Raw genomic sequence first — 24,996 nt, 5'->3', positions numbered from 1 at the left:
CAGGACAAGGACAGACAGCCCCTTCCCAAAGAGCCTCGGGCTGCTCCGTGCTGCTCCCCACCCAAATTCCAGTCAAATCTGCCTCAGTCCCCGTGTTTTGCATGAGAGGAGCACCGAGCAGCCTTTGCCTCAACCAAAACAACCCCAAAAGCTCTCTGAGCCCTCGGATGCTCCTCTGTGGGCTTGGAGACCTCCCCGAGAGCCTGGGACACGCTGTCCCCATCCTGGGGGAGCCTTTGGGGTGCAGTTGAGGGGCCAGGGCAGGACAAGGCACCAAAATCCCCATTCCCAGCCCAACGGAGCCCTCGGAGAGCGCGATGGACGAGTGGGATCTCCCACAATGGAAAAAAGAGGTGGAAAGCCTCAAGTACCAGCTGGCCTACAAGAGAGAGATGTCCTCCAAGACCATACCTGAGTGAGTGGGGGCTCCCTTCCCTTCCCTTCCCTTCCCTTCCCTTCCCTTCCCTTCCCTTCCCTTCCCTTCCCTTCCCTTCCCTTCCCTTCCCTTCATTCTATACATTATATGTTATCCATAATGCCTAAAAAATAATAAATCTGGTCTAAAAATGGTATCCTATCTACATAAACACCTATGTGTAGTATGAATTTATTTTCCACTGCAATTTGATTAAAATTAAAATATAGATTTGATTTTATATGTAATTTGGGATGTGTAAGTATATATATACATGCATTCTCTTATATATATATGTGTGTGTGTGTGTGTGTATATATATATATACATATATATATGATTTATTTTTTTATTATATATAAAATTGTGGGCCTGGATGGTCTTTAAGGTTCCTACCAACCCAAACTATTTCATGATTCTCTTTTATATATATATTTTTTAAATTTTTAAAATACATACATTCTACTATATAATATTATATGATATAGTAGAATCTGCACCCAGGGTGCAGATCCCCCATTCCCAGAGCTTTCCAAAGCTCAAACTACTTTAAATCACAGATGGCTCTGTTCCCTGCCTGCTTTGTGACAGAGCTGGGGACACCTCCAGGTCCCCCCCGGGCTGTGCCCACCCTCCCTCCCCTCTCTGCAGGTTTGTGAAGTGGATCGAGGACGGGATTCCCGAGGATCCCTTCCTGAACCCGGAGCTGATGAAGAACAACCCCTGGGTGGAGAAAGGCAAATGCATCATCCTCTGAGGCTCCTTCCCCCTGCAGGACGGGCTTGGCAGCCCTGAGCCCCGGTTCCAGCACCAGAACCTGAACAAAGCCCTGCCCTCGCCTCCTTTCTTCTCTCGTAGCTGTAGAAGGGGTTTTAGAAATGGGGGGACACGGGGAAACCTCCCAGGATGGGCAGCCTGGGGAGGAGGAGCAGCCAAGGCTGCTGCAGCTTCATCTCAACACTTCTGCCACCCAAAAAAGGCAGATTTTTGCAACTTGTAAAGAAGCTTTTTATAAACCCCCCCATTTTTAGTGATTTTAGATACTTTTGTACACCGTAGGATATCGATTCGCAGCAAACAGGCAGAACCTGGCACCTCGAATTATGTCTGAAATAAACAGAGCAATACTTCACCACTGATTTTTTTAGATCCATTTTATTTCCTTTTTTTTTAACAAAATAAGAAGGTAATAAAAAGATCATGGGCACATGGCCCAGCCATGGGTTGGAAAGACAAACCCAGCTGATCCTGCAGCTGCAGCTGAGCACGGCCCTAGAGCAGGTCCCTGATGTAGAGGTTCCTCCGGACAGCGTTGGAGAAGCCCTCGTTGAAGCGGAACCAGACATCGCTCCTGCCCACGGCCTTTCCCATCTGCAGCTCCAGGGACTCCTCCTTGGAAACCTGGGGGGCTGCAGCAGGAAAATCCACCTTAAAAACCTTCAGACTATCAGCTGGGCCCTGGCTGGAGCGGGGGATTGGGGGAGGCTCTGGAAGGGCAGAGCTGACGCTCCCAAAGCCCGGATGCTGCGACCAAAACTTCCCCCCAAATTCCCTTTGGATGGGGCCAGAATCCATGGATGTGCCCACAGGAACTCCCTGCCAGCTGGGCTGGGCTTGTCCCTGCTGCTGTCCCCTGGGGATGGGGCTGAGGGACAGGAGCCCCTTTGGGAATGGGGAGAGCCCCCAGTGGCACCCAGGGCCACCCTGTCCCTGTGCCACCCACCCGGAGCTCAGGGACACTTTGTCCCTGTGTCACCTACCCGCGGCCTTGGCTGCCTCTTTCCTCTGGAGTGGCCTCCCAAAAAAATCCAGTTCAGGCTGTGGGGAGCAAGAAGCAGGAATGGGGGTGGCCCTAGGACACCTGCACTTCCAGCTGCTGCTCAGAGAGGGACAAAACCTCGGCAGGGTCGGCCCTGGGCACGGCTCAGGCACCCCAAGGTTCTTCTGAGCAGAGCAGGAGCCAAATGCAAATCCTGCAGGAAGGGCCAGAGGCCTGGGAATGCAAACAGCATCCAAATTTGGGGCAAAGGCAAAATGTGAGGCTCAGGTGGGGTTTTCTAGCCAGGAAAGGGCTGGCAGCTGAGCCCTGGAGAGGGGCAGTGCCAGGGAAGGATCCCAGCTCCTCTTGGAGAGGTTGGGATCATTCCAGAGAAGCTTTTCCAAGCTGCTTTCCCACAGAGCCCAAGTCCAACTATTTCAGCCCAAATTCCAACAGCTCCTCCCTCCTCCAGCCCTGAAAACTCCCCAGGACCCATCCAAAATGTCACCCAGCTCCAATTCATGCCAATCCCAGCGATGCCTTTATGTGACACACGGAGCTGGGCCGGGCTATTAAAGGAAACTGGACTAAAAATCCAAATTCCAGGGGAGCCAGGGAGTGCCTGGCAGCCCAGGAAGAGCTGGTGGGAAGTGGGGCAGGAATTGGGGCAGGAACTGGGGCCTGACCTTGTCCTGCAGTGCTGCTCTCCTCACGATGTGCTCCAGGCGCTGCTGGTGGTTGGGGGTCCCCGCTGGCTCCGCGTCCCCTCGCTCCTCCCCGGGGCCATTCCCGGGATTCTGTGGGGAGGACAGAGCTGAGCCAGGCTCCCCTCGGGCTGCCTGAGCTCCAGGCTTGGGCACTGAGCACCTGCCAGCCCCCTGGCCCAGCCCAGCCAGCCCCTGCCCGCTGCCAGGTCTGACTGCACTATCCCAAAGATTTTTCCATCATTTTCTGCCTCGTGGGATCAGCCCCAGCTGAAGCCCCTTTCCCTGGGATTTCACATCCATACCATGTAAACAAGGAGCCTTCAGAGATGTTTTTGCAGCTTCTCTTTGTCCCACACATCTCCCAGGAGCCCTTCTCCTGCTCCAAGGGGCTCCCAGGGATTAATTATCCCACTGGCACCAGGGCAGGGCAGGCATCAGCTACACCCAGGCTGTTTCTCCACCTTTTCCACCCCTTCCCATCTTTTCCTGCCTCCAAGGGAGTGGGCAGAGCCACTCTGCTGCTCCTGGGGGCTTTGGGACCTTTGGAAGTGGCAGCAGCCAGACAAGGGGAGGCAGGGAAGAGTTCACCTCCCACACGGCCAGGTACAAACAGCAGCCAAAAATTCCCACCTAAAATTCCCACCTTAAAGTTGCCACCTCCTCACACCCCTCACTGGAAGGCCTCAAAGCTTGAACTCCCTCCAGAATTCCTGCAAAAAGCTGAGCCCTGCAGCCCAGCCCAGCTGTGCAGGGGAACAGCTGCAGCCAGGGGGGTTAATCCTGGATTTCCACTCCGCAGCCAAAGCCAGCTTTGGGAAAACACATCCCTGGGGATTTCCTGCACATCCAGAGCCCTGCCAGCCCTCTGGGGATGCCCACCTGGGCCAGGCTCCGTGCCTCTGTCCTCCTCATCTTCTCCAGCTCGATCTCCCTGGCAATGAGCTGCTTGGCCTGGTAGCTGAGCTGCCTGCGGGCCGGCAGCTCCGGGAAGCGGCACACGGCCTCCACGTTCCTGCAGCAAGGAAAACAGGGAACCAACCCCAAAAATCACCCAGCTCCGGGCAGGCTGAGAGCCCCAGCACCTCCCAGCCCTGCCCTGGGTCACTGCAGGGGCAACCAGCCCCAAAAATCACCCAGCTCTGGGCAGGCTGAGAGCCCCAGCACCTCCCAGCCCTGCCCCTGGGTGGTTCCAGCCACGCTGCCTCGGTTTCCTCCCCCATGCAGGAATGGGAATGGGAATGCAGGAGGGATTAGAAGGGTTTAATCCTGGCTTGAAAGCAAAATGAGGAGATTGGACAGATTGCCCTGAAAAGCTCAGGGGCACAGAACAGCTCAGGCACAGCAGCAGCACGACCTTCAGAGCCACCCTGAGGTGCCCCCCCGGACAGGTTTAATGGGAATCCAGCCAGGAACAGGAATTTGGGATCATCAGAGCAGCTGGATTCTTAACAAGGCTGGGGCACCAGCTCTGGAGTAAGGCTGTTTCAGTTTCCCCAGCAACAAGAGGCCACCAGTCCCTCTGCCAGCTCTGAATATTTCATATCTATCCACTATTATTTTGCTATTTATCCACTATTTTTTTTGCTACTTATCCACTATTTATTCACTATTAATCCACTATTTATTCACTATTTATCCACTATTATTGCCCCTAAAATACAAGGAGCAAAGCCCTGAGTCAGGTGGCTCTGCAGTCATTCAGAAATCAGTTGTCAAACCAATGCTTTAGAAAGTTTTAAAGAAATAAAGGCCAGGTTTTGCTGGTGACATCAGATTTGTTTGCCAGAGATGCTAGGTGCCACAGGGCCCTGTCCTGCCACCTCCTGGTGACAGCCACAGGAAGCTGCTCCCTTGCCTTTAATCCCATTAAACCCAACCTGCTCAGCCCCAGCCCAAGGGAGGGATGAGGCAGCTGATCTGGGGATGGAGCAAAGCCAAAAGTCCCAACTCCTTCCTGAGGATCACCACAGAATCCTGGAATGGTTTGGGTTGGGAGAGATCTTAAAATCATCCAGCTCCAACCCCAACACCTTCCACTCGCTCCAATTCCCATCCAGCCTGGCCTTGGACACTTCCAGGGATGGGGCAGCCCCAGCTTCTCTGGGAATTCCATTCCAGGGAGGGATTCTGACTCCCACTGCCCTCCCCAGCCCCGGCACTCACGGATCCAGCTTGAAGACGTACTGGCCCTCGGGCAGGCGCTCCTGCAGGTAGGTGAGGTTGTAGGTGAGCATGGTGCTGATGAGCTCAGCCAGCTGCTGCTTCTCCTTCAGGCTGTAGAGCTGCGTGTTCACCTGGCCAGGGGACAGCAGAGAACTTGGAAACCCCAAACAACCCAAGCACGGCTGCCACTGTCACATTTTCTGGAAAATCCCTTTGCCAGGATTTCTCTCCCGGGAAGCTGAGAAGCCTCAGAGAAAAATGAAAACAATAATTATCTGATTTGCTTCTCCTGTGTTTTGCTGCTTTGTAGTGTGGAGATTGCTTACCCACAGGTGGTTGTTTCATTGGTTTCATGTGAATTGTTTTGACTCAATGGCCAATCAGAGTCAGGCTGTGTTGGACTCTGAAGAGAGAGTCATGAGTTTTTCATTATTATCTTTTAGCCTTCTGTAAGCATCCATCCTCTATTCTTTAGTATAGTTTTAGTCTAGTTTAGCATTCTTTAACATAATATCATAAAATAATAAATTAGCCTTCTAAGAACACACAGTCAGATTCATCATTTTCCTCCCAACGACTGGGGACTCAGAAAATGCCACATGCAGGGTTTGCTTGTTTGTTTCTGGGTGAGGAAGGACCCAGATCAAATTTAGTTCTCTCTTAGGGACACATGTCCTTCCCAGAGCAGGGACAGACCCTCTCCTGGGTGGGGGTGACTCTGAGAGCTCCCCAAAGCCCTGCTCAGCCAAGCCCAACCCAGGTAGGGCACAGGACCCCTCCACACAGCTGGGCACCTCAACACCCCAACTTCCCTCCAGCTTCTGCACCAGCTGCGACACCAAACCCAGCCAGATTGGGGACACAAATGCAGGCTGGCTCATCAGGTGGGGCTTGCAGAGGGCTCAGGGGGCAGAGCCAGGGGCTGGGGGCACTCACAGGCCGCAGTTTGGGGGCGATGATGTCCAGCAGCAGGCACAGCACGTCCAGCACCAGCGCGCGCTGCCCCGCGCGGCTCCGGGCGCCCGGCGCGATCCCCGACACCATGGACAGCACCAGGTTCTGCATCTGGCTCAGCTTGGCCGCGGCCTGGGGACGGCACGGGGACGGTCAGGCAGGTCCTGCAGGCAGAGCTGGCTGGCAGCTGGCCCTGCTGCACTTGCCTCGGGCTGGCTGCTGGGGTAGGCCAGCCGGGGGACGGCGGCGGCGGCGAAGAGCAGGTGGAAGGCCACGGGCAGGAAGGGCAGGTAGCGCAGCAGCTGGAAGCTCTGGCCCTGCAGCACGGCCCGGCCCAGCAGGTCAGAGAAGCCCAGCCACTCCAGGGCCAGGCACACGGAGCCCAGGCTGGAATCCCGCACCTTCGTGTTCAGGAAGTTCTCAAACAGGCCCTGCGGGAGGGTGCGGGATCAGGGGGAGCCCACCTGGCTGGGGGTCTGAGCTTCCCTCCGGCCCCCCTGGCTGCTCTCACCTGGGCCAGCTTCTCCTGCTCCCCCGAGGAGATGGAGAGCTGCAGGATGTGGTGGAAGCGGTGGGAGGAGGAATTGAAGCCCCCTGAGCCCCCAGGGTGGGACAGGTCCTCGTCCCCCAGCAGGAGCTGGGCTGGCAAAGAGGGGTCCATTCCTATCCTGTGCCTGGGGGAGCCCAAAGGGAAGAGCTGAGGGTTTCCCTGTGCTGGAGGAATATTATTTGGATCCTTGGAAACTGGACTGGAGGCAATGCCAGTGCTGAATTATTGGGAGCTACGTGGAATGGTAGCAAAGCATCTGGAATGGCTTTAAACTCAGAGGAAAGGTTTAGAAGGAATATTGGGAAGGAATATCCCCTGGGAGGGTGGGCAGGCCCTGGCACAGGTGCCCAGAGAAGCTGTAGCTGCCCCTGGATCCCTGGCAGTGCCCAAGGCTGGGGCTTGGAGTAGCCTGGGACAGTGGGAGGTGTCCCTGCCATGGCAGGGGTGGCACTGGATGGGGCTCTGAGGTCCCTTCCAAACCCAAACCATTCCAGGATTCTATGATGGACACAAATCTCCTCAAGAAGCTGCTCTCCAGGACCTTGCAGGTCCCACCCAGCCTCCCTTGAACACTCCAGGGATGGGGCAGCCTCAGCTTCTCTGGGAAATGGGAATACCACCCCCCAGGCATCCAACAGATGCAAAAACCCCCTCCTCCTACCTCTGGGGCCTGGGCAGCTGGAAGATCTCTTGCCAGACGGAGAAGAGACCCTTGTTCTGGTCTTTCAGGCCAATCCTCATGGTCTGCACCATCTGCACACTCAGCTCCTTCTGCCCTCGGCCGTGCAGGAACTGCAGCAGGAGCCAGGGGATGGAGGGGATGGGGATCCCAAAGCCCTTGGGAACAGCTGGACACAGCCACCCCCCTCTTCCTCCATGTGTAGGGCTCAAAATACCCCAGGGGACCGGGAGATGCTTCAGGGACCTGACTGGAAGGGACTTTTGTCTCCTCTGTCCCTGTGTGAGCCTGGAGCTGCAGCAGAAACGTGATGCCCGCGTCTGCGGGGCCATTGCTGTGTCCCCAGGGCCATTCTCGTGTCCTGATGCCCATCCCTGTGTCCCTAGGGCCATCCCCATGTCCCCAGAGCCATGCCCATGTTCTGATGGCCATCCCTGTGTCCTGATGGCTATGCCCATGCCCCCAAGGCCATGCCCATGTCCCCAAGGCCTTCTCTGTGTCCCCAGGGCCATGCCCACGTCCCCAGAGCCCTCCCTGTGTCCCCAGGGCCCTGGCAGTGTCCCCAGGACCCTGACAGTGTCCCCAAGGCCCTCCCCATGTCCCCAGCACCTGCAGGGTGTTGATGCAGGAGCGGATGTCGCTGTCGGTTTTCTCACAGAGCGCTAGCAGCGCGCTCGTGTCCGCCCGCATTCCCTGCCGGAGCGCGATCTGGGGACAGCACAGGGCTCAGCGGGGAGGGGACACCCCTGAGCCACGGGGACAGGGGACACCCCTGAGCCACGGGGACAGGGGACACCCCTGAGCCACGGGGACAGGAGCCTGGGAGAGCGCAGACCTCGCTGAGGCGCTGGGCGAGGCGGGAGGGCGCGGTGCGGGGGAAGCTGAGCAGGAAGGATTGCTGCCGCAGCGGGCGCAGCGCGGGCACGAACCTGGGGGAGGGAAACACAGGGGGTGAGAGAGCCCAGCACGGAATTCCCTTCTTAATCCTGGACTCGTTGAGGTTAGGAAAGAGCACCCAGAGTGCTGAGTCCAACCGTTCCCCCAGCACCGCCAAGGCACCGTGAAATGATGTCCCCAAGTACCACATCCACACAGCTTTGAAATCACCTCAGGGATGGGGACTCCCCCCTGCCCTGAGCAGGACCAACCAATACCTGGCTGCCCTTTCCATGAAGGAATTTTCCCAAATATCCAACCTGAGCCTCCCCTAGCCCAGAGGCTGTTCCCTGTCCCTGTTCCCTGGAGCACAGCCCGATTCCCCCCGGCTGTCCCCTCCTGTCAGGGACTTGTGCAGAGCCATAAGGTCCCCCCTGATCCCCCTTTTCTACAGGCTGAGCCCCTTCCCAGCTCCCTCAGGAATTCTCCAGCCCCTTCCCAGCTCTGTTCCCTTCCCTGGCCATACTCCAGCCCCTCAATGTGAGGAGCTGCACTCAAACTGAGACACTCCCAGCAGCCACGTCCTGTCTGGGCGCAGGGTTTGGTGTCCCTGTCCTTGCCCAGGCAGGTGACACTCACTGGTCATTGCAGATGCAGATGATGGGCCGGAGCAGGAGCCCCCCCTCGTGCCGCCGCCGCCCCGCACCCGCCTCGCCGTCCTTCCTCTGGATGATGGCCAGCAGCACATTGATGGAGGCCTGGGGGGAAGCAAACAAAGATGGGAGGGATGGGTTCTTGCTCGTGGAATGGTGGGGGAGCTGTTAATGGGGTCACGTTTGAGGGGCTGGTGCCCCAGGGGTTGGGGCAGGTGCCCCAGGGGTCGGTGCAGGAGCCCCGGGCTCACCGCGGGCGCGCCGTCGATCTCGTCGATGATGAGGCAGTTGGGCCTCTCGTGGGAGCCCAGCACCGACCTCATCTGGGTGGCAGCTTCAATGCGGGTCTGGAACACCTCGGGGCTGCGGTCATCGCTGCGAGGGGACACGGGGACAGGTGACTTTGGGCGTGGGGACACCGCCAGCATCATCCGTGGGATAGCGTCATCCCCAGAACAGCATCACCACCAGCATGACATCCCGAACAGCATCACCTCCACAACACCATCATCACCTCCAGAGCACCATCACCTCCAGAGCACCATCACCTCCAACATCACCCCTGGGACAGCATCACCTGCTGCCTTTTGTGGGCAGGGCATGGGCTCACCTGGCACCCAGGGGCTCACCTGGCACCCAGGGGCTCACCTGGCACCCAGGGCTCACCTGGCATTCATCTCCACGGCGTTGTACCCCGCGTGCCTGGCGATGACGTGGGCCAGCGTGGTCTTGCCCAGGCCAGGGGGCCCACAGAGCAGGGCCACCTGTGGCACAGAGGGGAAGTTATCCCTGGAGGGCTTCATCCTCAGAGGGGACAACGCTGCTCCTCAGCTGGTGGCAGCACAGGGACCCACAGCCACATCCCCTCCTGCTCACCTTGTGTTTGGGTCTCTTGTGCTGGTCCAGCTCGGCCTCCAGCATCTCCTCGGTGAGCTGGACCTTGGTTTTCCACTTGTTGGGATGTTCCTTGGGATGGCTGGGTGGGGGAGGAGCTGCAGGGTTGGGCTTGGGCTTCTTGCCAGCCTTGTCCTTGCCGAACACCACCGTGTCCCACAGCTTGAGCCACTTCAGCAGGCAGCGGTTGGTGTACTGCAGGAAAGCAGGGAAAATCCATGGGACCCGGGAAAAATCCAGCTGAGGGCAGAGGAAAGCTCTCCTTCATGGAGGAGGCTGCTCAGGGTTCCACCTGGCATCTCCCTGGGACAAGGTGGGAATGTTTCCCTTCCCAGCTCAGGCCCCATCCCTCAGGGAAAGCCTGGGTAAGTCACATCAGCCCCATCCCTGCTGGCCCCACTCACTCTTGGACCAACTCAGCAATTCCCAGCCTCTCCTGGCACGGCACAATTCCCTACAAAACATCTAACATTCCCCCAAAAAATTTTAAATAGCCAACAATTTCTGGCTAAAATCCTCTCAATCTTTTTTGTCTCGTTTTGGTCACATTCCATGGGTTAATCTGCCAGAACATCCCCAGCCTCCAGTGCAAAGCTGCCATCCCAAGCTCCCAGGGACTCAGGACTGCTCCCAGGCAGAGCCAGCACAGACACAGCCCCCCAGCCAGTGCTTCCAAAGGCAATTCCTGATCCCAGGGCATGACCCCACCCATCCCAAGCCCCCCTTGTCCCAGCACCTCACATCATCACTGAGCAGCTCCATGTAGCGCTGGGGGGTGAACTTGTCCACCCAGAGGCAGTGGGATGCAGACTCCTCCTGGGCTGCTGGAGCTGTGTCCATGCTGGGATCCGGGCTCTCGGTGCTGGGCTCGCTCCCCAGGCAACTGCAGCATGGAATTAATGTACCCCAAAGCACCCCAGGAGGCAGGGCAGGGTGGGAACTGCACCCAGACTCCCCAAGCTGGGGGTGATGAGGGCAAAAAGGCTCCTCTGCTTACAGGTCCCCCAAAATTTGATTGTGAGGGAGGAAAATCCAGCAGCGTGGCAGGGATTGGGGAGGGATTCCATGCCAGCATCTCACCTGTTTATGATCTCTGTCAGCTGCTGGGAAGCCTCCAGAACCTGCCTACGACGCTTGAGCACAAACACACAGAGGTCAGAGACACCCCCCGTCCATGGCTGGGGACAGGAATTTGGGAGCCAGCCCTGTGGCCAGCAGGGGTGGCAGGGACAGAGGGGAAGGTCAGGGAGATGTGGTACCTCCTCAGCCACCTGCTCCTTCAGGTAGGAGAAGGGCACCCCCAGCAAGTGGAGCGGCCTGCGAGCGTTCCAGCCCAGGGAATCCGGGAGCTGCAAGGACACAGCACAGCCAGCCCCCTCCTGAGCCACCCGAAGGCCACAGAGGAGCAAAGCCAACCTTCAGATCCTTCCTCACCTCCAGCCCTGTCCTGCAGTGATCATCCCTCAGCACCAGGAAGACCCTGGTGCCCTGGGTGGATGTCACGTTGATGTAATCCTCCAGGACGGGGGGTCTCCTCAGGACCCTCTTCTTTTCCAAGGGTGGTGAGGTCTGCATGGGGACCATTCCACTCATCTCCAGGTGGTTTGAGCTAGAAAACATCAAATTCCTTCAGCAGGGGAACGGCCCTTCCCCTCTCTCCTGTTACAAATGGGGTTCAGGGTGGCCAACCTGGTATTGTGGGGAGCCAGAGGCGCCTCTGGGCCACCATCCCAGGAGACATCCGGAGCCAACTCATCGTCTGCACCGAAATCGAGCTTCTTAACTGCTTCCAGGCGCTGCCGCTTCGGCTTCGGGGCTGGAGCAAGCGGAGAGCATCACTGACGGACGGTGGTATCCAGGGGATGCTCCAGCACCCGGCACCGCTCGGGGCGGGGGCACAGGGAGCAGCAGCACACGGGGAACCGGGTCAAACCTACTGCGGGGTTCGGCTGCTGCCGGGGACACGGCGGGGACACAGTCCCGGTCCCTCTTCTTGGCGCCGGTGACGCCCGGAGAGTCCCCGTGGAGGTCGGGCTCCTCCGGCGGCTGCCTCTTGCCCCGGAACTGGGATGTTTTGCGGCCGGCGGGTGGGGATAGCTCATCTGCAAGAGGGGTCAGACCACGGTGCCGGTCACCGGAGGGGACCCGCGGCGGGACGGGCACACGCGGGCGCGCAAAGCACAGTCCCGCTCCTCCCTCCCTCCGCCGCCTCCCGTCCCGGCGCAGCGCCCACCTCCCAGCTCGGCCAGCACCTCCAGCTCGTCGGCGAAGCGCTCGTAGAAGCCATCGTCGGGCCCATCGTCGGGCCCATCCTCGGCGCTCGCCATGCGCCGCGCCCGCCCCGCCGCCGCCACCGGCCCCGCGCCCGCCGCGCTTCCGCCCGCGCGCGCCGCGGGGCCGGCGCTGATTGGGCGCGGCGCGCGGGAGGACGCGGCGGGGGCGGCGCTGATTGGACGCGACGTGAGCGCTGCCGGGAGGCGCTGCGGGAGCGGGCGGGGCCGCCGCGGCGGGGGCGCTGCGCTGGGGTCCGGGTGCCCCCAGCCGGCTCCGGGTCACCTCCGCCCCGCCCGAGTCACTTCTGCCCGGTCCGGGGTCCTCTCCGCCGTGCGTGTCTCCGCCCCGTGTGCCCTGTCCCCTCCCCTCTGCCCCGTGCCCTCCGGTGGAGCCGCCGCGCTCGCGGCCGGGCTGCAGCGGGGAGCGAGGCCGATGGCCGCCGCCGGGATGGGCAGAGGCAGCACCGCGCGGCTGCGGGGCCTCCACGCGTGACAGCGGGGCGGGCATGGGCCTTCCACGCGCGGCGCCGGGGCGTCCCGGGACAGCGGGACAGCGGCGGAGCCGTGCGCTGTGACATCGGCATGGCGGCGGCCAGAGCGCTGCCGTAGCGTCCGTACCGCTGTGGGAGCTGCATCCGCACGGTGTGACACCGGTGAGGCTGGGGGACAGGCAGGGGGACAGCAGTGTTGCAGGTGACGCTGGTCCTCGGCAGCACCGGCACTTGTCCATTCCCTGCTGGGGTATCCCACGTCCAGGCCCTGCCCGTCCCGTGTGTTCGGGGCTGCTGTGCCCATCCTGCAGCTGGCGGTTCCTCATCCCGATTCCCCCTCGCTCTCTGCTCCGCAGGGCGCTGGCCATGGAGCCGGGCACCATCGACAACCTGTCCATCCTGTACCAGAGCTCCGACTTCATCGTGGTCAACAAGCACTGGGACCTGCGCATCGACAGCAAGATGTGGTACGAGACGCTGACCCTGCAGAGCCAGCTCAAGCATCGCTTCCCCGAGCTGGCCGACCCCGACACCTACTACGGCTTCAGGTGAGCGCCTGGGCGGCGAGCCCGGCTCTGCCCTCAGCTGGGGACACTCCTGCGGTGCCCAGGATGCTCCTTTACCCCCGTGTCCTTCCCAGGTTCTGCCACCAGCTGGATTTCTCCACCAGCGGGGCCCTGTGTGTGGCACTCAACAAAGCGGCGGCGGGAAGTGCCTACAAATGCTTCAAGGAGCGCCTGGTGACCAAAGCCTACCTGGCCCTGGTGAGCCCTCCCTGCCACCTCCTGCCTTGGCCCTCTGGTGCTCCTGACCACCTCTGCCCTGAGGAAGCTGGGGGTGCTCAGCTGGAGAAGAGAAAGATTCAGAGCTGGAGCCTAAAGGGGCTCAAAGAGAACTGGAGAGGGATTTGAAAAAGGGTATGGAGGGACAGGACACAGGGAATGGCTTCCCACTGCCAGAGCGTGGGGTTAGGTTGGATATCAGGAAGGAATTCTGGCACAGGGTGCCCAGAGAAGCTGTGGCTGCCCCATCCCTGGAAGTGTCCAAGCCAGCTTGGATGGGGCTGGGAGCAACATTGAAGGTGTCCCTGCCCCTGACAAGGAGTTGGGCTTGGTGAAATGGATGGGCTTTAATGTCCTTGCATCCCCACCCTTTCTGTGATTCCATGATTCCTGCCATGGGGGGTGGGTGAGGAGCACCTGCCAGGGCTCAGTGTGCACGTTCCTGCCCCCAGGTGAGGGGCCACGTGAGCCAGAGCCGGATGTCGATCCGCTACGCCATCGGGAAGAACACCACGGAGGGCATGACCCACATGATGTGCATCGAGGGCACAGAGGGTGAGCAGCCCCATCCCCTGCTCTGCCCACGCTCCCAGGGATGTGCTGGGGCACCACAAACCCCCTCTGGCTCTCCTTGCAGGCTGTGAGAATCCCAAGCCGTGCCAGTCGGAGCTGATCGTGCTGGAACATGGATCCTACAGCGGAGACCCCGTCACCAAAGTGCTGCTGCAGCCACTGACAGGTGGGGACGGGGGCAGCTCTGCTGTGGAGCAGAGCCTGGAAAAGGATGAGGGAAGCTGAGACCCGCCGTGCTCAGGGGGACAAATGCCATTAGGTGTATTGTCACCGTGCCCTGAAGGAGGCATTCAGGAATTCCCCGTCCCTGATTCCCACTCTCCCCCCAGGGAGGACTCACCAGCTCCGGGTTCACTGCAGCGCCATCGGCCACCCCATCGTGGGGGACTTCACCTACAGCCACAGGCAGGACAGCAATCCCTACAGGATGATGCTGCACGCCTACTACCTGCGCATTCCCACCGGCAAGGAGCTGATCGAGGTGTGCGCGCCCGACCCCTTCGTCACCGCCATGGACAGCAACTGGGTGCCCCAGCACGTCACCCAGCAACTGGAGGATGTCATCCAGGAGCTCAAGGACAAGGGGACACACAAGGAGGAGGAGGAGGAGAGCCGGGAAGCTGCCAGAGAGGAGGGAGCAGGGGGTGAAGGCAGCAGGGAGGAGACGGAGGAGCAGCGGGTGCGGTGCGAGCAGTGGCTGGCTGAGTGGGCTCTGGAGTGAGCACAAAGCACATCCCTGCATTTCCAGCTCCAGCCTTGTCCCAGCGGGTCCCCATGGAGCCCAGCGCTGCCTCCACACCTGCACTCCCTCTGTGGCTTCCCTCGCTCCTGGGGCTGGCATCAGGTGGATTTTAGGAGCAGTGTAGGTGGGGTTATTTTGTGATGCCCATCCATCTGGTCACGGGATGTCCCTTTCCCAATCCTGGGCTTCAGCAGCAGAGTCAGTGTCACACTCTAGCTTAGAGTGACCCCAAAGCTTTCCATCCCTGTCCTGGGGCTCGGGCACAGCTGAGCACTGCTTTTGCATGGACATTCCCACAGCCTCTCCATGCTTGGATGCAGAATTGCAGCCCGGCACAGGAAGGGGAGAAGGTGCTGGGTGCAGCTCCAGTGTCCCTGTCCCCCATTCCCTCAGCATTCCCTCACTCCAGCTGCTGTGCCATGATTGGGGGCTGGAGCACATTCTGGGGACACTGATAGTCCTCTAGTCCCAGGATGTCCTGTGAAACTGGACTGGGATGGGCATGGAAAGGTCCCTGCACCTTACCCCCTCCCTCAGCCCACCTGGGCAGTTTTTAAAGGTTTGGTGAAGGAGTTGATACCAATGGATTTTAAACTTTTTTCAATTTTCTAGGAAGAGAATCTAGTCTTTTAGGGTTTGTAAAATACGGGTGGTCTCAGGAATGAGGTATTTTTAGTATTTCTGTGGTCAGAGAGCCAGCAGCCCAAAGCTTTTTAAATGGATTTTATTATTCCTTTTACTAGCACTGCCTTTCCTGCTTTTATCCCTGCTGAGACAGGTCAGAGGACCCAAGTCCTTTTCTGCTCACCCACTTGTGGAGGGATCAGTGTCCTGTGTAGGTCCCATGGGGTGGCTCCTGCCTGGCAGGTTTCCAGAGGGTCCTGCAGGCAGGTCCTTCAGCTGTGCAGTTTGGGAAAGCTCTGGAACGGTAGGAAAAGGACAAAGGTGAAAGAAAGGCTGTGAACTGATGGGAAGAGCAGGCAGGAGCTCAGCTTTGACAGATGCCAAGAAATTTCCTTGGAAGTGCCCTTGCTTTGCTGCTCATCCTGCTTTGCTTTCCTCTTCCCTGCTCATCCTCTGCAGCCCTTGGGGGACGTTTGGAAATGAGGAGAACAGGACAGCTGGGGAGCCACACAGCCCCATCCCAGGGCTTTCAAGGACCACGTCAGCACATGCCCAGAGTTGTTGTCACCTCACCAGCCCCATCCCATTGAAAACACACCTGATGGGGTTCACACAGCTGATATTCCCACCCCGAGGAGGAATAAAAAATCACAGCCCTTTCCTTGTGGATAAACACACCCTGCAAGTCATGAGATCCCTGGGGGAGTGGGGGGAGAATTGGATCGCTTGTCCTATGTGTCCCGTCGTGTTGTGGCTTAGTGCCACCACTGCAGGGTGGGGATGGCCTGAGGTGCCAGCCCTGGGCACTGAGCGGGCACGGTGGGCTCAGGGCTGGTGCCAGAGGGCTCGGCGGGGCTGGAGGAGCGGGAGCCCCTTGTCCTTCCTGCCATGCCCCGTGGCCGGGAGGGGCCGGGCAGGTCCAGCAGCTGGGAAGGAGCACAAGGAACCTGTTTGCCAAAGATTCGAGGGGTGAGGCGCACGGGAGGTGCTGGAAAGCGACAGCGGGGATTCGCATTGTCACAGCGGGGACCGAGCCTTGTCCGCGCTGGGAGCGGGCCCTGCCGGGAACACGGCCGGGATGAGGGCTGGGGACATGGATGGGGCTGGCACCCCGAGCCCGCCGTGTTTGTGTGGAGGAGCCCCCACACCCCAACCCAGCCTTTGCGTGCTGCTTTTCCCCAGCGCCACAGATAAAAGGGAATTTTCCTTACCGTGCAGAGGGAGTTTTCCAGGCGCCCTTCCCGGCTGCGCCGCCGGGCAATGTCCCCGTCCTGCCCCCTCCTGCCCGCGGGGCTGCGGCTCCTCCGGTGCCCTGGGGTTGTGCTGTGGCTGTGATGTCCCGTGCACTCCGCAGTTCCAGTTTTGGTGTCTTTGCTGTATTAAACGTGTCTCTGCCCTTCACTGTCCGCTCTCTGCATCCATTTCCCGGGGGCTTCCAGGAATGAGGGGAATGAGGCCGGACCGGCCCCGCGGGAGCGGCCCCGGGGCTCCGACCCGGCCGACCTGTTGTGTGAGGGAGGATTGAGTGTGAGAGGATTGTTGTGTGAGGGAGGGGATTGTTGTGTGAGGATTGAGTGTGAGGATTGTTGTGTGAGGGGGAGGATTGAGTGTGAGAGGGTTGAGTATGAGGATTGTTGTGTGGGGGGGAGGATTGAGTGTGAGGGAGGATTGAGCGTGAGAGGATTGTGTGAGGGAGAGGATTGTTTGTGAGCTGTAGGATGGTTGTGTGAGGGGCAGGATTGTTGTGTGAGAGGATTGAGTGTGAGGATTGTTGTGTGAGAGGCTGGATTGCTGTATGAGCTGCAGGATTGTTGTGTGAGGGGCTGGATTGTGTGAGGGGCTGGATTGTTGTGTGAGGGACACTCATCCCTCAGGCTGGAGCAGAGGAAAAACCGATTGAAGACCCAAGGAATTATTGCAGTCTTTAAGACTGGGAGATTTTTTTGAAAATTACGAGCCAGACAAGGGCAGAGGGCTACTGGTTAAGGGAGAGGAGCATTCCCAGCCCTCCTGGCACAGGGACCTGCAGTCAGAGCTCACAGCTGACCTGGGAATGTCCCCAGGAAGGAACAGCCTGGGGCAGATGTTCCTCCAGGGGCGGCTCCCGAGCGGGTTTCAGGGCCAGCTTTGATCTCCACAGGAACACAGTGGACCTGGTGACCTCCCGAGTGGCCCTGGTGTGTCCCTGCCCTCCTGCTGCAGCCACCTCTGTCCAGCCAGCCCGAGGCAGGGGCTGTGTCTCTCCAGCAGCCTCATAGCATTCTGTAATTTTACTGCCCCAACAGGAGCTATTTTCACAGTAAATCCTTCCAAAATAGAAACCAGCAACACCCACGGGCGTCGACCCAGCCCTGGCTGGGGCTGCAGGACCGGTTGGGGGACAGGGCTGGGGACGGGAAAGGGGTGGGGGTGACAAACCCCTCTTGACACTGCCAGCAGCTCCAGGGACCCTTGGTGAGGGCTGGGACCCCCAAACCTGGCTGAGACGGGCGTGCAGCCCTGCTCCAGCCCAGCCACCTTTCCCTTTTCCTGGGATAAACACTCAGATAAAGTTTGTGCTCACAGCTCCTCCAGGTTGTCATCTCAGGGAAGATTTGATTCCTTTGGTCTTGGTCCCCTTCGTGACACATGCTTGACAGCATTTTGGAGCAAGATCAGGGGGAAAGCTGTAAAAAAGGGAATGGGATTGGCTGTGATCCAGGGAAAAAGGAGAGGGGAGACATCTCCCAGAGGGTGCTGAGCCCATCACTGAGCTCAGTCTGTTCTGTACCCTACCTGCCCTATAAAATAACCCCTGAGCAGCTCTACAGGTTTTCCCCTCACCAGGGGCACCTTAATCCCCCTCAGGAGCACAGAAACTCCCAAATCAGAGGCTTTAACTCCTTCTGGGTTCACATTCAGTTCAGCTGAACCCAGAGCTCAGTGACACTTTCTGAGAAGTAGGAAACAGCCCCAAAGCAAAACCAGGGAGAAGGAAAGGAGCCTGACAAAACAGAGTTGAGAAACTGACCCGTCACACCCCGTGTGCGGAGCAACATCCCCACCCCGCACAGATAAAGTGCCGAGCGCTGCCCAGCCCCTGCCCTAGCCCCGCGAGCACCTTCCCGGCCAAATCCTCCCATCCCGGAGCCAAATCCCCCTGGACAAGGGGAAGGAGAACGGCTCGACACAGCCACGGTAGGGTTGCAGGGGGAAAATGAGATTTTGGAGGGGAAAATTGATATTTAGGGGGGGAAATTCCTTGCGTTGAGTTCAGATGGCGATAATGGATTGCTTTGGGCAGCCCCGAGGGAATTTCAGGAGCAGGGGTTGGTTTTCTGTCAGGGGATCGCCCCGAAGGTGTAGAAGGTTGGGGAACACCTGCTGGGCTCCCCCACTGCCTTACACTGGATCTCTCCCGGTCTGTGCTGGTGAGGAGCTGGGGGATGGAGAGAGACCCTGTCCTTGCAGGACAGTTGTGGAGTTTCTTTTATAACGGGTGGGAAAAGTCCTGTTTTCTGTTATGTGGGATTTAAAATCTCACCTGTGGTCGCTGGGGGTCTGTGCAGCATCACAGAGACGGGGTGGGCACGGTGAGACCCCTGACCCCACAGCTCCAGCCCCAGTGCTGCGTGACAGAATCAGCCCCAGGACCTCCAGCAACTCCAAGTGTGGGACACGGCTCTCCAGACCCGCTCCAAGGACGAACCCCTGGCAGCAGCACCATGGTGTGGGCAGCCCCAGCCCTGGCAGTCGTCACCCTCTGCCTCCGTGAGTCACATCCTGGGCCCAAAAACTGCCCCGGGACCCCCAGGCACCCCCTGGCACCAGGGATGCTCCAGCTGTGCCACTCCTCATCCCAATCCCGCTCGGTTCAGCCCTCCCAGGGCTCTGCCCCCTGCTCCCCTCAGCATCTGCAGGCTTTTCCCAGGGACACATCTTCCCAGATTTCCAGGGATGGGTTTATCCCTTTTTGTCTTCCACACCCTCCTGGAGGGAGCTGGGGATGCTCAAGCTGGGGGCTGCTCCCTTTATAGTGATCCGCAGCATTTCCTGAACATGAAATTAGCAAAGGAAAGGCTCTTCTCAGACTTCCAATCTGGAGCTGCTTGGAGCAGCCCCGACGAGCCGTTCATAATCCAGGGTTGTTTCCTAACCTGCTCCTGCTTCCTTGCAGGCGTCTCCACAGACCCGGTGAAAGCCACAGCGGTGAGTCCCTGCCGGCTCTGCCGGCTCCCACCGTGCCAGGGCTTTCCCAAAATCCCCCAGCTGGCGCTGGAGGTGCCACCATTCCCGCAGCGCTCAGCTCCAGGGCAGCACAGCCACCACCTCCCTGCTGTCCCCCTGTGTACAGTGTGTCCCTGTCCTTGTCCCATCCCTCACCCCCGTGCCCTGCTCCAAACCCAGCTCTAGACCCATCTGAGTGTCCCCGCTGCTGAGAGCGGCTTTGATGGCTTTAGTCCCCACAAGTCACCAGGGGCTGTTGCAGCTCCTGGCTGCTCCCACGGGCAGCAGTCTGGGTGCTGCAGCCGGGTCAGATCTCATTCCCTGCAGCTCAGATCCCTTCTTCCCTTTCCTTACCGGGGCTGAGCATCCCCCATCCTCTCCCCAGGCTGCCCTGATTGTTGGAGCCGTCCTGTCCAACGCTGAGCATCCCCAGTAAGTACCAGCCCCGGCAGGGGCTCTGGGGGGTCCCGGGGGTCCGGCGGGGTGAATTTGCGTTTATGCCACATCTGCTGCTGTGCCGGGTCACGGGGCAGGGAGGATTTACAGCCCTGTGCAGCCGGTTCCGTGCTGGGATTCCAGCGGGCTGGGCTCCTGCAGAAACACGAACACACCGAGAATTCTCCTTCCTCCGCACGGCTGCAGCGGGACCCTCGCCCCGGCTGAAACCCGGGCGCTGCTGTTTTGTCCCTCACCCAAAGCCCGGGATATGGGGGGCACTCACCCGGCTGTGGGGATGGCCGCACCCCGGCACTGATTTTAGGGGTCATTTTCATGACACCCCACGTGTACAGCCTCGGGGCGCTGGTGTGTGACCTGGAGGCGGGCACCATCCCGGCCTCGGATCCCAACGCCCTGGAGAAGCTGAAGCTCTGCCCGGCGCTGACGGAGGCACAGCAGGACGCCCTCAACGCCCTGCTCCTCTCGGGGGACACAGCGTACGGGTGAGGAGCCTTCCCGCTCCGGGAAGGGTGGGCGGCGGACAGGAGGGGTGGGCATCCACGGGGATGCTGAGCTGGTCCTGCTCCTGCTGCCGCAGGGATCCTTCACGCTGGGATTTACAGACTCTGCAAGATTTGGGGCCGCTCGTGCTGGCGTTGAACCAGACCACGCTGAGTTTGGTGGCCGAGGTAAGGTCTCTCCTCGGTGGGAGAGGACTATCAGGCAGGTCAGCTCCGAGGCTGGGGGACCCAGGATCCTGTGCCCCTGGTCCCAGCGCCCTGTGTCCCCGCAGGCAGCACGGGAGGATTTCAGGAGGAGCATCGCTGCCGCCTACATCAGCCAGGGGCGTTCCCAGCGGGAGAAATCCCTGATCCTCCTCAGGGCGCTCGCAGCAGCCTCAGCTGCCTCCCAGCCCCGGCTGCGGCGCAGCGCGGACCGTGAGTGTTTCCCTTCCCTCCGGCCAGGCCAGAGCTCTGGGAGGGGACAGTGCCCGGGGCTGGTAGGACCTGGGAGCTCCCGGCTGGACCAGACAGAAATCTGGGATTTCCATGAAGTGAGGAAATGTCCTTGAAGCACAGGGTGGGTTTGCTCTTACCTAGGAGCAAGGATGTGGTGGCAGCACTCAGGAAGGAGCTGGGACAGTGGGACAGTCCCCAGGCAGGGCCAGCGCCAGGGCAGGATGCTGCAGGAGCAGACCATGGTCCTGTAGGGGACATAGAGCAGTTTGAGCTGATTTTAACAGGACTAAGCACAAGTGGGCTGCAAAACATCACCAGGTTCTCCTGGAATGACTTTAGGGAATGACAGCAAATGAGGCACCTCCGTGGATTGGGGATCAGGGGATGGGAACAGGGTTCACCGTGGCTTGGGCCACGTTTTAGTGATTCCCTGTCCTTCACTAGGGCTCTGTGGCAGGAGCAGGGCCAGGTGGGAAGGGCACACACGAGACACCCACCCTCTGCCTGACAATTCCTTGCCCTCAGGCTGCCAGTCCAAGCCCATCACCGCCAGCAACATCGAGGACATCAGCCTCCTCTCCCCTGAGGAGCTCGACCTGTGCCTGAGCAATGATGTGTTAATAGCAAACTTGGAGGCTGTGGTGGAACAGCCAATCACCATACAGGCTTCCCGGGTCCTGAAAAAAAAGGTGGATGAGGTAAGGGGTGGCACAGGACAGGAGGCCCCCAGCAGCACGGGCCAAGCCAGGACGGGCAGGGAACAGGGCTCAGTGGGCACAGGGATGAAGGTGCACAAGTGGGTCCTTTGCGCTCATTCGTGCTCTATTTTCCCTTCCCTCTTTCCTGCCCCATGGGCTGGGCCCCACAGTATTTCCAGGGGTCAGGGATCCCAGAGGAGCAGCTGAGGCGCCTGGGGACACTGTCCCGCCTGTACACGGAGCAGGAGATCAGCCAGTGGCAGGTGACATCCAGTGACACCCTCTCAGCCCTGCTCAGCGACTCAGGAGGAGAGTGGAATGATTCCCAGGTAAACCCGTGGCAGCAGAAGGGGATGGATGGGGAGGAACCCAAACTGGGACTGCCCCTGTCCCAGCCCAGCTCGGGGTGGAGGCATTGTGGGGTTTTTGGGGGGTTGGCAGCACTGCCATCCTTACCAGGAACATCTTCCATCCCTGCGTGTGTGTCCCACGTGCCCTGTGCCCCTCAGGTGCAGCAGCTGCTCAGCAGGTACCTGGCCCTGGGGGGCTCCTTGACAGGGCCCCTGCTCCAGGAAATCGGAGGCAAACACCTGTGCAACATGCAGGAGGAGCAGATCCAGCAGATCCCTGTGGCAGCCATTGAGTGAGTGGCTTCTTGGGGCTGCTGCTCAGCCCTGAGAGGCCCTGGGCTCTGGGGAGGTGGGATGGAAGAGCCAGCTCCATTGTGGATGCCCCCAGTCCCAATCCCAGATCCTACCTGAGCTCTAGGACCATGAGCAAGGGTATCCCCCTTGTCCCTCCCAGCCACCAGAACAATTGATTTAGGGTGCTGCTGATGCCTTGAGAGGCTGCCTGGAACACAGGCTGGGCAGAGTGAAAGGAATAAAGCAGGGATTTATTTAAAGGCCTCACACGATACACCTTGGGCAGTGCAAGGGCCTGGCTGTGGCTACACCCAAGGTGGGTCAGGAGTGCTCACACTTTGATGAGTTTTGGTCCATTTCCATATTGGGTTCATTGTCCAATTCCAGCTCAGGTGATGCAGTCCCATCCTCCATTCCCTGCTGTTTGCTCTTTTTGGGCCTGGAGCTGCAGGGATGTCCTTGGTTCTGGGGCTGGAAAAGGATTGTTCTGTGTGCCTGGGCTGTGGGGAGAACTGCTGACACTTTATATGGAGTTCAGAGTTATGTACCAGTGCAGGCCAGAATCTGGGAAACGGGAAAGCTCAAACTGAAGGCATCAGAGCTGACCTGTGCTCCTCTTCCAGGACTGCTGGGTGGTTGAACATCTCTTCATGCTCCAAATCCAAGAAGGATCAGCTCTATGGGAAGGCCCGGGAGGCCTTTGCCAGCCTGGCCAGCACCCCCAGCCTCTATTACTGCCAGATCCAGCCATACTTGGGTAGGTGCTTCCCCTCCACCCTCCCTCCCACCACTAGGTTCAGGGTCTCTTCTCAGCCACAGACAGGTCTGGCAGCCTCCAGAACCTCTCCAAATCCTGCCCAGAAGTGCTGGAAGGGTTTGCACATCTCCAGGTGTCCCCTGGGCTCTCTTTAAGGTGGAGCTCCAGCAGAAGATCTGAAGAACTTGTCTAATGCTGGTGTGGCCATAAACATGGATCTGTGCACCTTCCTCACCCTAAATCCTAAGGAACTGCAGGTACAGCCCTGGGGTGCTGCTGTCCCTCTCCCCAGGGACGGGCAGGGCTGGCTGAGGGCTGAGCCCAACCAAATCACCAATTCTCTACTTTCTCACCTTTATAAATTTCCTTTAGGAAGTTTTAGTTGCTCTGCAGCCCCTTTAGCAAAGCGTTTGGAGCTGTGAGGGTGAGGGAAGGGGATTCTGTGTGTGTGTTGCAGAAACTCAGCGTCACTGACGTGAAACATTTGCTGGGGGAAAACCTCCATGAGCTGAAGGAGCACGAGCAGGAGCCCTTGGTGGTGAGCTGGGTGCAGCAGCAATCCCAGCAGGAGCTGGACTGCGTGCTGAACATCGGCCTGCAGGGAGGGCGGCCCGAGCCCACGGGGACAGCCAGCCCTGCTGCCACCTCCACAGCCACTGTCACCACCCCTGTGCCCACCACCCCAGCCAGTGCCACCTCCACAGCCACTGTCACCACCCCTGTGCCCACCACCCCAGCCAGTGTCACCTCCATGACCACTGTCACCACCCCTGTGCCCACCACCCCAGCCAGTGTCACCTCCACAGCCACTGTCACCACCCCTGTGCCCACCACCCCGGCCAGTGTCACCTCCACGGCTACTGTCACCACCCCTGTGCCCACCACCCCGGCCAGTGTCACCTCCACAGCCACTGTCACCACCCCTGTGCCCACCACCTCAGCCAGTGTCACCTCCACGGCCACTGTCACCACCCCTGTGACCACTCCGGCCAGTGTCACCTCCATGACCACTGTCCCCACCCCTCACCCCTCGGCCAGTGTCACTGTCCCCACCACCACTGCCATTAGCAGCCACTCGACCCCTCAGCCGAGCACGGTCCCCCCCAGGACCCCCACCCCAAGCACTCAGAGCCCAACCCCCCCAGGCACCCCCGCACACACTGGGGGTCCCACTGTCCCCCCTGTCCCCACTGCCACCCCCCCTGCCCGTCCCACTGTGACCAGTGCAGCGCCCTGCTCCACCCACCAGGCCCCCACCACAGACAGAGCCACCTCCCCTGCTGTCACCCTCCTCAGCACCCTCCTGGCCACCAGCAGCCCCAGTGCCACCCCAGTCCCTGCTGTCACCTCCAGGGCCACCACCAGCACTAGTGTTGGCACTAACCTGGCTGGTACCACCCACAGCACTGTCACCACTGTCCCCAGCCACTCCCCTGCTCCCACTACCACCCACAGCACTGTCACCACTGTCCCCAGCCACTCCCCTGCTCCCACTACCACCCACAGCACTGTCACCACTGTCCCCAGCCACTCCTCTGCTCCCACTACCACCCACAGCACTGTCCCCAACCACTCCTCTGCTCCAACTGCCACCCACAGCACTGTCACCACTGTCCCTAACTCCACTTCTGCTCCTACTGCTACCCCTGTCCCCAATCCCTCTTCTGCCCCCACTGCCACCCACAGCACTGTCACCCCCATCCCCAACCCCACCTCTTCTCTCACTCCCAAACCCTCCTGTGCTCACACTGCCACCCCTGTCCCTCACTCCTCTTCTGCTCCCACTGCCACCCACAGCACTGTCACCACTGTCCCCAACCCCTCTTCTGCCCCCACTGCCACCCACAGCACTGTCACCACTGTCCCCAACCCCTCTTCTGCTCCCGCTGCCACCCACAGCACTGTCACCACTGTCCCTAACCCTGCCTCTTCTCCATCTCCCAAACCCTCCTCTGTCCCCACTGCCACCCCTGTCCCTAGCCCCTCCTCTGTCCCCACTGCCACCCCAGCCCCACACACGCCCACCCCACTTCCCGGCTCCACCATCCCCACCCAAACGAGCCTCGGCTCCTCTCCGGCCGTGCCGTGCCAGCCCAGCTCCCCTCCCAGCCCTGCCCCCAGCCCCAAACCCACACCTGGGAGCGTTCCAGAGCCGGCAC

General features: G+C 59.8%; 3 protein-coding genes across 3 annotated transcripts; 2 read left to right on the top strand and 1 right to left on the bottom strand.

Moving 5' to 3' along the window:
• Nucleotides 1-317: 317 nt before the first annotated feature.
• GNG13 (G protein subunit gamma 13) lies at nt 318-1,172 on the top strand (the record flags this gene model as incomplete). The annotated part of the gene is made up of 2 exons (XM_084216526.1): nt 318-415; nt 1,067-1,172. 2 exons carry the CDS (start codon nt 318-320, stop codon nt 1,170-1,172), a joined length of 204 nt encoding a protein of 67 aa, XP_084072652.1.
• A 473-nt stretch (nt 1,173-1,645) lies between these two features.
• On the bottom strand, nt 1,646-12,017 carry CHTF18 (chromosome transmission fidelity factor 18). The gene is made up of 22 exons (XM_084216505.1): nt 11,884-12,017; nt 11,588-11,752; nt 11,340-11,466; nt 11,085-11,259; nt 10,910-10,999; nt 10,731-10,783; nt 10,392-10,533; nt 9,633-9,845; nt 9,423-9,520; nt 9,008-9,131; nt 8,743-8,861; nt 8,063-8,156; nt 7,837-7,935; nt 7,210-7,340; nt 6,510-6,672; nt 6,205-6,429; nt 5,981-6,130; nt 5,045-5,175; nt 3,761-3,893; nt 2,861-2,971; nt 2,176-2,233; nt 1,646-1,824 (listed from the first exon to the last, which is right to left on the bottom strand). The coding sequence occupies exons 1-22, from the start codon at nt 11,975-11,977 to the stop codon at nt 1,688-1,690; spliced, it is 2,832 nt and encodes a 943-aa protein (XP_084072631.1). The 5' UTR covers nt 11,978-12,017; the 3' UTR covers nt 1,646-1,687.
• Nucleotides 12,018-12,147: 130 nt separating this feature from the next.
• RPUSD1 (RNA pseudouridine synthase domain containing 1) lies at nt 12,148-16,271 on the top strand. The gene is made up of 6 exons (XM_084216398.1): nt 12,148-12,576; nt 12,771-12,962; nt 13,055-13,178; nt 13,649-13,751; nt 13,834-13,935; nt 14,099-16,271. Exons 2-6 carry the CDS (start codon nt 12,781-12,783, stop codon nt 14,488-14,490), a joined length of 903 nt encoding a protein of 300 aa, XP_084072524.1. The 5' UTR covers nt 12,148-12,576; nt 12,771-12,780; the 3' UTR covers nt 14,491-16,271.
• Nucleotides 16,272-24,996: the final 8,725 nt, after the last annotated feature.

The sequence above is a fragment of the Fringilla coelebs genome, assembly GCF_963513975.1.
Source record: "Fringilla coelebs genome assembly, chromosome: 16".
NCBI lineage: Eukaryota > Metazoa > Chordata > Aves > Passeriformes > Fringillidae > Fringilla > Fringilla coelebs.
Note: the sequence above shows the minus strand (reverse complement) of the source record. Positions and strands in the feature narration are given on the sequence as shown.

What these genes read in the sequence shown, in the direction of transcription:
- CHTF18 (XM_084216505.1), bottom strand. Translation starts at nt 11,977, where the DNA reads ATGGCGAGCGCCGAGGATGGGCCCGACGATGGGCCCGACGATGGCTTC. An exon ending in GGTGCTGGCCGAGCTGGGAG is followed by an intron (nt 11,753 to 11,883) that starts GTGGGCGCTGCG and finishes CCCCTCTTGCAG; the next exon opens with ATGAGCTATCCCCACCCGCC. An exon ending in GGCAGCAGCCGAACCCCGCA is followed by an intron (nt 11,467 to 11,587) that starts GTAGGTTTGACC and finishes CGCTTGCTCCAG; the next exon opens with CCCCGAAGCCGAAGCGGCAG.
- RPUSD1 (XM_084216398.1), top strand. Translation starts at nt 12,781, where the DNA reads ATGGAGCCGGGCACCATCGACAACCTGTCCATCCTGTACCAGAGCTCC. An exon ending in GACACCTACTACGGCTTCAG is followed by an intron (nt 12,963 to 13,054) that starts GTGAGCGCCTGG and finishes TGTCCTTCCCAG; the next exon opens with GTTCTGCCACCAGCTGGATT. An exon ending in CCAAAGCCTACCTGGCCCTG is followed by an intron (nt 13,179 to 13,648) that starts GTGAGCCCTCCC and finishes TCCTGCCCCCAG; the next exon opens with GTGAGGGGCCACGTGAGCCA.